This window comes from Ursus arctos, unplaced genomic scaffold, assembly GCF_023065955.2.
Source record: "Ursus arctos isolate Adak ecotype North America unplaced genomic scaffold, UrsArc2.0 scaffold_13, whole genome shotgun sequence".
In the NCBI taxonomy this organism is placed as follows: domain Eukaryota; kingdom Metazoa; phylum Chordata; class Mammalia; order Carnivora; family Ursidae; genus Ursus; species Ursus arctos.
Window position 1 is genome coordinate 66240267 of NW_026622797.1, and position 12155 is coordinate 66252421.

Sequence of the window (12155 nt, forward strand, 5' to 3'; positions counted from 1 at the left end):
TTTTCCGAAAGGCAGTGTCTGTAGTTTGCCCTCCCTTACACCTGCAGCTCCCTCTCCTTAAAACTTCCCTTTTCTCTCAGAACAGAACAGAATCCATTAAGAATCTCAGGTGATATCTTCCTCATCTTAGGCTACCCAGGATTTTTCAGTTTAAAGAGTTTCAGTAATTCAAATTGACCTGTAATTTTAACAGAGTGAATCAGGACGTTTAAGCTTGGGAGCTTCCCGTGGGAGCAGTGTGGAGAGCTTGCCCCCAACCTCCGAGGGCAAGAGGATGAGTGCTGACATGTCTGAAATAGAAGCCAGGATTGCTGCAACCACAGGTAAAAAGGAAATAAAAATCTGAAGAGGAGTGGAGAGAGTAGTTTTAATTGTTTCAGTAGTGGGAATGTTGGCTTTTTGTGTCATAAATTTTTTTAAAGCAGGAGCTTCTAGCAGTAATTTATATGTTTTTCTCCAGGTCCAAATAAAGCAGGTATGACTTGTAAAATTATTTGGATCATAAAATATATTTTTATCAAATGTAATTCTTTCATCTCAAACATGAACTGAAAATTTAAGTGGGAAATTGAAATTTTGTCCAAACCAGAATGTTTTAGAAGATTTTTAATGATTCCAGTAGAATTTGTACTGACTTCAAATAATAGCAAATATTTTGTTTTGAAATTAGCAGAAAAATGTACTCTAGGTCCAGATATGATTTGGCCTTATTGTCTGCTCCTCTTCCTTCCAATAGCAAAAATAGCAAAGTTGGGTGTAGCTAATTCTTTTAATTCTTATATAAAAGATCATGGTAATTTTATTTAGTCTTGAAAAAGCTAGCATTTGAATTCCATTTTTTTCAGGCCTTAAAATGATTAATTACAGAAGGACTCGTTAGCACAAAAACAATTACAGTTGACCCTTGAACATCACCCGGGTTCGGGGCATCAAACTGCCATGCAGTTGAAAATCCACATGTAGGGGCGCCTGCCTCAGTGGCTCAGTTGGTTGAGCGTCTTGACAGAGAGTCTGCTTGAGATTCTCACTCTCCCTCTCCCTTCACCTCTCCCCTAGCTAGTGCTCTCTCTCTATATATAAATACATACATATATACATACACACTAAGAAACTTTAAAAAAAAAAAAGAAAAAAAGAAAATCCAGGGGTGCCTGGGTGACTCAGTTAAGTGTCTGCCTTTGGCTCAGGTCATGATCTCAGGGTCCTCCTCTCTGCTCAGTGGAGAGCCTGCTTCTCCCTGTCCCTCTGCCACCCCCCGCCCAAACCACCACTCGTGCTCTCTCACTCTCACTCTATCTCAAATAAAAAAAGAAAATTCGCATGTAATTTTTGACTCCCCCAGAACTTAACTACTAATAACCTGTCATTGACCTGAAGCCTTACCCATAACAAATAGTTAACACATGTTTTGTATATTATATGTATTATATACTGTATTCTTATGATAAAGTAAGCTAGAGAAAATAAAATGTTATTAAGAATATTGTAGGGGCACCTGGGTGGCTCATTTGGTTGGGCGTATGCCTTTGGCTCGGGTCATGATCCCCGGATCCTGGGATTGAGCCCAGCATCTGGCTCCCTGCTCAGCAGGGAGCCTGCTTCTCCCTCTCCCTCTGCTGTCCCCCCTGCTTGTTCTCTCTCTCTCTCTCTCTCAAATAAATAAAATCTTTAAAAAAAAAAGAATATTATAAGGAAATATATTTTACAATACCATACTGTATTTTTTTAATAATCACATGTAATTGGACCCACGTAATTGAAACCCATGTTGTTCTAGGGTCAGTTGTATATTTTTTATTACCTGAGTAAATTTGTAACCTTCTTTCTAACCAAGTTTCAGCTTAGTAATGCTGGTTTAATTTGTTTTCTTTCCAGTTCTTCCAGGGGTAGAGGGGAGCTAATTATAAAAGTAAATACATTTCTTTCGTGGAAAATGTGGAAATGGAAACAAACAACCAAAAAACAGTTTTCCATAATTGTCCCACTAAGAGATAAACACTTAACAACTTTGTGTATTTACCTCTGGTCTTTTAACCATATATATGTGTACATGTGTATTTTCATGTATATTAGTTATATATTTTTTTTAACTTAGCTAACCAGGTTTGTTTGGGTTTTGTTTTTTTTTTAGGTCTTTTTTCTCATTCATTTGTTGTTTTTTTTCTAAATAGAATATTCTCATTTTTTGTGGAGCTCTTTTCAGAAGGAAGTTTCCCAGAGGACCATCATACTGTACTTGTCTTCATCCAATAAGGAACACTGATTATATCAGCATTAGAATAGGCTAGCTATAACAGAATATTCAAAATAGCAGTGTCTTTAACACATAAGCTTTCTTTTTCATACAGAAAGAAATTTGAAGGTAGGCTGTATGATCATTAAGCACCTGAGCTCCCCTGTCTCTGGGCCACAGTCCTGTTTGTGCAGCATCCATCCTCAAGGTTACTTTGTGCTCCAGAATAGCTATCATAATTGCAGTCGTCACATCCACAGTCCAGGCATCAAGAAAAGAAATTATGGGAAGGCCAAAGGGTACATGCCCCAGCTCTTTCAAGGATCTTTACCAGTTCCCCCTAACAACTTCCATATAGATGCCTTTGGCCATAGTAATATGGTCAAATGGCTACACGTGGTTGCAAGGGAAAAAAGGATCTGTGATCTTTTATCTAGGAACATTGCTATCCTGAGTAAAGTCGGGGTTCTGTTGCTAAGAAAGAGGGGAACAATAGAGATTGGCAGGGGACTAGCAGTCTTTGCCACACAGATGTATCTTTGTAAATGATCAAGTTGAATGGAGCTCACCAGCCACTAAAAAGCCCTCCTGGCCTCTGAGTCGCAAGTGTTTTTCTGTCAAATGAGGGCAGTGTAGTGGCAGATGAATAGTGCACACAGTGACATATCTTCACACTTGGGGAACCTTTTCACTTCAAGGGTATCGTTCAAGTTAGATCTGCTAAATAATGATTGCTACTCTAAAATAAGAAGTGGCGTTATAACAGTTTTATATCTTTACTAATGTCAATTTTCTAGTCAGGTACTGATTTATAATTATTTACAGAAGTGACATTTCACTAGGTTAAAAACAACTACACACATTTAAGTTATCCCACCCTCTGTCAATGTAGGACAGATGTTACTGAACATCACTGAATTTTATACAGTTCAGATTTTTTTGTGAATTGTCTTACTTTGAAAGTATTCTCCAGCTTTTAATATTCACATTTAATGGAAATGCACCTCGAACTTTGGAAACTACAGTAAATATTCAGTTTACTAAAAGTATGTGTAAATATTTTATTTACAAAAGCATATACATTTCACACTTTGATTCAATAATTACCATTTAATCACAAATTTTACTTTATAGCACACTTCAAGAAACATCTAATTCGAACATATATTCCTGTGTTTGTGTGATTAAAACAAATATGGCAGCTTATTTCTTTTTAACTCCTCTCTTCCTTCCCACTTTCATCCTACCCTTCCATCGCTTATCAGTGATTTCACTTAGGTAGATTGTTTCTCTGAACATGTTTGAAATTTAGCTTCCTCATTACCCTGCAGCTTTGTTTGTTTCTGTCCTTTTTATTTTTTTTTTCCTGCTAATTAAAACCAGTATGTGAAACATCTTTATTGATAGTTTGTTTTCTCCTAAATCACGCCTTTTCTAAGCATGGATGAAAAGTTAGATAGTTCTGCATGCTATTCTGCATGAAGTATTATTAACATAACTATTTGAAAAGTATTCTGTTTTCGTAGTTAATCGTTTTCTGTGTTACTGTTTGTGGTTGTTTGCATGTATACTGTATATATATGTTTTTGCAGCCTATTCCAAGCCTAAACGGGGCCACCGTAAAACTGCTTCATTTGGCAACATTCTGGATGTCCCTGAGATCGTCATATCAGGTATCATAGACCACCTGAGTTGGTCTAATAGCTGTGGGACCGGAATAATGATCCCTGGTACTTGTAAAATGCTTCTTGCTCCAATTTGTGTAAGACCTAAAAATAGATACCTTCCATGCAGTGATTAGGAAGACAGACTGAAAACTATACATTTATATATTCTGAAGCAGACTTGACAGGATACCTTAAATCTCCAAAAATGAGGGTAGAATAGAAGGCAAAGTAAACCTTTTCCCAGAAGGGAGAATACTAGCCTAGAATTTTACCAACATCCTCCTGCTTTTAAGTGAGCAGATGAACTGAACCAAGATTTTATTTGCACCCAGCAGAAAGAGGAAACAACTGTTTAAAAATATTTGTTGTCCTTGGCTTCTTTCCTTCCTTAGTTTCTACTTTTGGGGTTCCCTGTAGGCTTCCTTTACAAGCCTCTTTCTGTTGGTAGCAAGTGAAATTTGAAGTTGAGAAGAGAATTGCTAAATACCATTTTGCCTTTACCTAGAAAATAAAAACAAATAAAACTAAATGAGATTTTCTGTTTTGCATGGTATCTTGTCAAAGAATCATGGTCAATTCTGATTCTTGTATGTTATCAAGAGAATCTTTTTGCAAATTACATGTTTTATACCTAACTCACACATGGTACTTCAGTGTCTTAAATTGGTAAATTGCTTTTATTTGTAATGGTAATAATTTCATAGATCAATCTAAATCACCATGTTTGACAGAAACTTAAATGGCATAAATTATCGGTTAATATATGTCATCAAAATTATCATTTATTTCTCTGTCTTCTTTGAGTTTTCCTCCACCTCTTCCCCAAAAAGAAATACACAGTTTTTCCCACACACATTTGTGGATGTGATTTGAGTAAATTCCTTAGCACTCTATACACTGCCTATAATTGTGCTTTTAGCATAGTATTGTATCGTAGTTGAATACCTAGAGGTCATTTTCTCCTCTAGTAAAATAAAAACAGAATAGAGACCATGTATTTGTTACTTATTACTGATGGTATCAGCAGTTATCTGACACAGTGCCTCACACAAAGTATTTAGTAAGTATGTGCCTATTAAATGAACAAACTGTCATTGACCTCCCATGGCTATGAACTAGGATACATATAAAATCTGTATAAATTATAAAGATGCATAAAACATAGATAATGCATTAGGAGACACTTTGGATAAAACCATTTTATATTAAAGTAATTAATTTTTATTCTTTCAAAGTGCTTTATTCTATAACATCATCACTATTGCTGTTCAGAGAAAAGAGTTAACCCATTTCTCACATAGTAATTTCATTTATTGAGTCATGGCCTGCTTGCAGAATTAACAAAGTATTTGAGATCATTTTACCCCCATGCTGAAAGGTACAGTGTTTAAAGGAGTAATATTTTGACTAAAGAAGTGGGAACACTTAAACATGCATACTGTTAAGCTGTGATTATTTTAAATGTTTGAGTGAATCAGGAAAATTTAGGCAAATAGCAGTATAATCTTAATCCATGTCTTATGAGTAAGCATTAAGAATAAGCATTAATACATACACACACATGTATTGAACGGTGTAGCCAGTACTGTACAAAATAATGAGGGAGAGAAAAGAGAAAGAATAGTCTTAATGGTTCTCAACCAGGATGAATTTGCCCTGCAAGGGATATTTGGCAACATCTGGAAACATGTTTGGTAGTCACAAGTGGCAGGTAGGCAGGAGCTGGAGGATGCTGATAAACATCCAGCAGTATACCAGACGATCTTCCAAAAGCCAGGACATATCCAGCCTAAAATGTCAACAGTGCCGATGCTGAGAAACCCTGCTTAGATGCTTTAGTGTGGCCTGTAAAGTAGTTAAGAGTACACCATCTTAATTGACCTCTACAGCAGTCTTGTAAGTGGGCTACCAGATAAAATTATAGCCACTTCACGAATGAAGAACTTAGATCTAATAGGCTTTGAGTGGTTTTCCCAGAGGCACATAGCCAGGATCCCAACCTAGATCTGACTCCAAATCATGTCCATTTTCTCCTCTTTTGTTTGAGTCAGAGAGGATAGAGAATTCTGCCTCTCTTTGGCCAGCAGACCCTCATTTGACACTGGGTCCTTACTGGAGTCAGGAAACCTTAATTCTCCTCTTAACTGCCAGAGCAACAATGCTGTTCAAATAGAAATGGTATTCAATAACACATTTTATTAAATATTCTCGGTGACTTTTTCCCCACAGATATCCAAACATTAACCTAATCAGTTTCACTTTCTTTAATAAAAGAATACAAGCACTGAAATTAACAAGTTGGACATAAAAGCCAGACATTAATGTGTTCTTAAGTTGTGTTTTTAAATTAAATATAAAAATATAATCTGTGCTTTGGGACTATTTCAGATGTCTTATGTGGCCGTTTTAAGTTATAAAGGAAGATGATACTTAATTCCCAAAATTTCTTAGTGCCTAGATTTCTGGAAAAAATTTCAAAAAAATTTCTACAATTTTTTTCCTCAAAGTCCATTTCTCACAAGTTCTGTGGTATTACAAAACCTCTTCATATATCCAAACCAGGTATTCATTAATATTGGATGCCATTTGTAAGCATTTTTTTTTAATACATACCTATGTTTTTTTATCTTATCTGTCCTTTGGCCAAGTTCAGTATACTGAGTCGAGTGTACTTCTTGGAGTGAACTGCCTCTTCTAATAAGAGTGTTACTTTAAGCATCGTAAAAACTTTTACGTGTACTTATTGGCAGTGTACAAATAACGTCTTTTTGAAAATGTCTCGCTTGAATTTTTAAAAATTTACAAACTTTTTTAAATGGTAAAATACACACTGTTACTCTAAAGAATTTTCTTTTAAAAATACATCTTTATAGTGACTAAAATGCCTAATCTAGTTCCAGGTGAACAAATTCAAGTCTTGTTTTTTGCTTGCTCTTCAGCACTGTTTTATATTCCGCCATCATTCAGATGAGGAAGAGTAAGCAATCTATGGCTTACAATAACATTCATTAATGTAATAGTCACTCGGGTCATGCAAAAATAGACCTTTAATACCTCAGGAGTTCCTGTGGGTCAAGCTACACACTTTTTTATACCTCTTCTACATTGACCCTGGCTCTGAAGAAGTACTGGCAAAGTTTGCTGGGGATGACTCCTTTCTACTCTTCACTGCCCACAAAGAGTGGCTGTAGATCACTCTGGCTTTTTATTACCAAGCAACGTATAGTTAAGAGCAGACCACTAGTAGAGTGTGACGTTTTGCTAATTCTTCATTTGTGGAGAAGGCCCTGCCAAGGAACAGTGTTCTACCTAAGCAAAATAAATGTAAGTGTAGAAGTTTATCGCTCAGGTTTTAAACTGTTTGACCTGCCATTTTCTAATCTATTTGTTTATCGAACATTTTAAATTAATAAGTTGAAACGAACTTTGAGAAGAAGAAATACTTTCTTGAATGTTTTCCGTTAAAACTTGGAAGTTTTAAAAACATAATCGTTTCTCCCTTTTAGCCAGTTCATTTTAATTTGTTTTACTTTTATTTGAAGAAAAGGTGAATGAGTGGCATATTATTAGATTGCTTTAAATTTACTAATCTTTTTCCTCCAAGACTTTAATAAAAATATGAATTTTTGTTTATTTGGTTCTTTTACTTGGATTTTCTTGACTTTCCCACATTCGTTTTTGTTACTATCCAGGCTTCCAAGGTTCTGTTTTTTCCACCATCTTCATCTCAGATACTCAAGTGAAATAGGGGTAATGAATTTTGAAACTATAGAACACATTCTGATAATATTTACTGGTGTTAGAATACCTAAATTTTGTATTTCTTTCAAAAATCCAGATGTCAAAGGTAAACAGGTAAAATGTCAAAAAAGAATTTAACAGAACAGGAACAACGGCCTTTTCCCATTTAAAGCATGGAGTAAGAGACTGAGTAGTTAATGCAAATTTTGTTTATAGCTTTAGTTTCAGTAATCAAAAAAGATCAGCGGTTCTGCTCTGGAGTCCTAGTGTGAATAGTTACAGCACTTAAGGAAATCAACTGCAATAAAATGCATTTTGAAATCCACTGAAAAGGTACTATCAAATACATACATACATACCACCTGTAAAAAGATTTAATTGAAACATGAGTCTTCTGTAGTTCCTCACATTCTAATATGAAATTCCTTACACACAGTTTATACCAGATTGATTACTGTCCTGAAATGATATATATTTCCAAATATTGCAAAAGTAAATTTTTCCAAATACGGATATTGTATGACTACTATAATCATAAGCCTATCTTAAAAAAAATAACCTACAAAGTTTTATAGAATATTTGTTTAAAGTTTTTATGCTGTTATACTCGGTAGTTCTGAATTTCTTAGTTCAGACTAAATTATAATGCTTGAGTTCATTTAAAACACTTGAATATTCTCATTGATTCCATAGATAAAAATTGCCTTAATGTGCTTCTATTCGAGAGCCTTGAACAGTGGTGCTTTAGTATACCTTTTGTAAGGCTAAAATAATCATGGCGCATAGCGTTTTAGAATCATAGAATGCTTTGACCAAAGATGATTTTCCGTGTTACATACAGTTCTTAAGGATATAATAAAGATTGAATATGTAAATGTTTTTTAGTCAGTCATGTAAAATGTTTTTGCCTAGGTCCCTGAAGAGCCTGAATTTAATTGATATTTTTTGTTTGTAATACTGTTCTTAAAGGTGAAAGACACTTCAGGTGTCCTTGTGATTTCAGCTGCATTTAGATATCTTAACTGAGAAAAATGTAATGAGTATTCACTTTTAATTTCAGTCAGACACATTTAGCTCTATATTAGTTGTTTTCAAGAGTGTGATGAGTAAATACAGTAAGTAGAGTATGGCAGAGCTCAAGCATATTTAACAAAAATAAATGGGTAGTTAAGTTTCTTATACCTAAGTCTTTCCCTCCTTTAGAAGTTTCAAATATCTTAGGTAATTGGCAAACAGATTGGACTGGTGGGGGCAGTGCAGTGAGGGCTTTATAGAATGCTGGACAACTGGAGGCTTCGATACTGTTCAGAGACAGTTGGGCACTATTTTGCTTTCTCCCGTCAGGATAAGAATATAACATTTTAATACTATATTTGCTTCAAGAACCAGTAGATACTAATGTTTATAAACATTACTTTAACTGTAAGTACATAAATTATTGGTGCAGTTTTTCCCCCTGAATAGTGCAGTGCTGGTGTGAAGAGGCAGTGAGATAAGAAGTAAACTTTTCTAGATCTGGCAAGTTCCTACCTTGGACACATAGTGTCATTAGCAGCTATAAACATACGAATTAGGGACTCTGAGGCCCAAGGAGAGTTATGCTGAAATGTTTCTGCTTCTGTTGTGTGTAGCCACCTCTCAATAAAATCCTGTATTTGTGGCTAATTAAATAGGTAAGTTCCTCTAACCAACATTAAAGAGAATTTTAGTAGTCTTTACGTATTGTAGCCTATCAAGATCACATTTTGTAATAGAAAAAACTGAACTCTAACCTAATAAAGCTAGTTTGTTAGAAAGCAAAACATCAATAATAATTACTTTCCTTCAATAGGAGGGGAAAAAACCCACCCTGAAGGGCCTTCTAAGGAATGAGGCAGAATTTGTTGAAATAAATTAAGGAATATGACATTTGTGGCAGCCTAAATGAGAACATATATTTTTAAATTGCATAGTTTACCATGAAGCAGTGCTATAATACTACAGTGTATTACTGCTGTACAAATTTTTTAAATCTTATGTATTTTACACATGAAGAGAACATAGTTTTTAATAGTTTTTAATATTTTTAATATTAAATATTTTATTATTCAAAACTTATGAATCTCAAAATTGCCAACATTTGTTAAGAGATGTCTCCAGTAAAATGTAGTGTTGATTTTTACATGAAAAGAGTCTTCGGGAAGTTTGGAAAATAGAAAAATAAGAGTAATTAGGGTAAGGAAAACCATGAGCTTACTTAAACCAGTAAGAAAAGCCACAGGAGTGACTAGGAAGTACTCTGTTCAAATACCAGTTCAGTAAACAAATTGTACTTAAAAGAGCAGCTTTTTGAAGAGATGGATTCTGTTTTTGTGGCATTGTTGTAAAAACAACTGAATTGGCCTATAAGCTGCTATTTCAAGCACACTTTGTTTTCGGGGGGGGGAAAGGGGTTTGTGGGGGGGTTATGATGGGCTTGGGGTATAGTATATTCCTTTTATTGCTCTTATTTAGAGAAGTTGTTCTAAAATATATCACTTATGCCCTATCGCGAGTCCTAAAAGTTCCAGAATTTATTACAAAAGGAAATACTCAGGACATCATTAGCAGGTTTCAGATTTCCTTGATCAGGCATCTGTAGACATAGTATTTGCTCTTGATTTTTTACTTTTTTCATTTATACTACCATGTGTAATATAGGTATGCACATATCAAAGAACCATGAAAAAATGTAAAATAAGTGAGTTTCTAAATTAGTATTTAGTTGCAAAAAACAGTTCAGACTCAAGCTAAATTTACTGAGAACACACCCAGTAATTTTCATTTGCAATAATGGGAGTTTCATTTTTTTTACATTCACATTTCTAAATTATGACTTAAAACGTAATATTGGAGCAACAAGTATTTGTTGATTGCAGTCCTTTTTTGCTTTGTCTAAACTATTTGCCAGATGTTTTCTGCCATGGTTATGCTAATTAAAATGCATTGCCTAATATTGCTTGCTTTGACTCATGTTGCATCTTGAAGATTTCTCATTTTATGGCATTTGTTAACTGTGTCACCTCTTATTTACCCTGCTTTCTCAAAAGTTTTTATTCCCCTTCTACCCCACTTAGATTTGAGTTTGTTTTTGTTGTTATTGCAGTGGTGATGTAATGATTTTTAGACACATGTGCTGGGTGGTTCCCCAGATTCACAAATGTTGCTAATCTGAAAAGAGAATTCCAGACACTTTTATAAGCCTGTCTCATCTAAGCTAATTTTAGAGTGATTGTGTTGAATGAAATGTGCCTAAAATTGCTTATTAGTCATGGTGGTAGGGATCTTTTTGTCCTCAGGAAACAGGGATAGTTAAAAACTTTCACAAAAGTATCTTAGTATGCCTGATTCAACAAATGTGCTATTATTTGTGTTGTTTTAATTTGTATCCAAAAGTTGGAACTTGCGGCGCACCTGGGTGGCTCAGTTGGTTAAGCGTCTGCCTTTGGGCTCAGGTCATGATCCCAGGGTCTAGAGATTGAGCTCCACATCTGGCTCCCTGCTCAGCAGGGAGCCTGCTTCTCCCTCTGCCTCTGCCACTCCCCCTGCTTATGTTCTCTCTCACTCTCTCTCAAATAAATAAAATCTTAAAAAAAAAAAAAAGTTGGAACTTGGAATGAAATGAAATTTGAAGTAAATCTGAGCTAAAATTATGCAGAGAATGCTAAAACATAGCTTAAAATGAAAAAAGCGATGATGTCTTACAAAATTGAGTGTGGCTATAACCTTGAGTTTTTATATTTACTGCACATATTACTGCATTAAACATTCTGTTGTAAAGTCATTTTAGTTTACATGCAAAATAATAATGGGGTCACGTGGATTAAGATGCTAGATTATATTGCTGATTGGTTTAAAATAAGATACTGAGGATTATAGAAATATAAAATGTGAAGAATGAATTCTCTCTGCTAATCGGGCCAAAATTGTTAAGAGTACATGTTCTGAGTGCTGCCTACTAGTTGAGAAATTATATAATACAGCTTTCAGAGTCAAAAGAATTTTGAGTATATCAGCTGTTTCTCACAATATTTTGGTGTTTCCCTTTTGACAGCTGATCTCTTCTCTTAGAAGATACCGTATAAACAGCTCTATTCCCAAGTAAAAGTACTGAGAGAAACTATTGCTTAGTTCATTCTATTTTGCTTATATTTGTAGAATTTTTCATAAACTGGTTTTTAAATTAAATTATTAGCATGGAAGTTCCTAAAGCAGTATTAGCAAATTGCCCATTTCAACAAGCTGTATATTTGAAAATGGAATGAGAGTCATTCATCTTCAGTAGGAAATTAAAAGAGTTGTTCACCCTAATAAATGACTAGATTCTAACAAAGACTAATGGGATTAAGTAAGTGTGACTCGGTAAAATAAATTTAAGCCTAAGCGTCCTTTTAGGCTCTGAATAAACAAGGTACTGTTGTTGGTTAAAGGCATTCATGTTATACTACCTGCAGGCTAGCTGTCTTGCTGTAGAAACTGTAACGTAAGGCCCTTGA

At 34.8% G+C, this 12155-nt stretch overlaps 1 protein-coding gene across 2 annotated transcripts in view; it reads left to right on the forward strand.

Annotated features, from left to right (window-relative positions):
* Positions 1-12155, forward strand: part of MAP3K7 (mitogen-activated protein kinase kinase kinase 7) — a 71324-nt gene that overhangs the window by 36963 nt on the left and 22206 nt on the right. Inside the window, exons 11-12 of one of the 2 annotated variants that reach the window (XM_026511799.4) lie at positions 194-323; positions 3826-3906. In XM_026511799.4, coding sequence (XP_026367584.1) covers positions 194-323; positions 3826-3906 — 211 coding nt within the window. The remainder of the gene's footprint in view (positions 1-193; positions 324-3825; positions 3907-12155) is intronic. The other variant, XM_026511800.4, reaches the window with a different exon arrangement.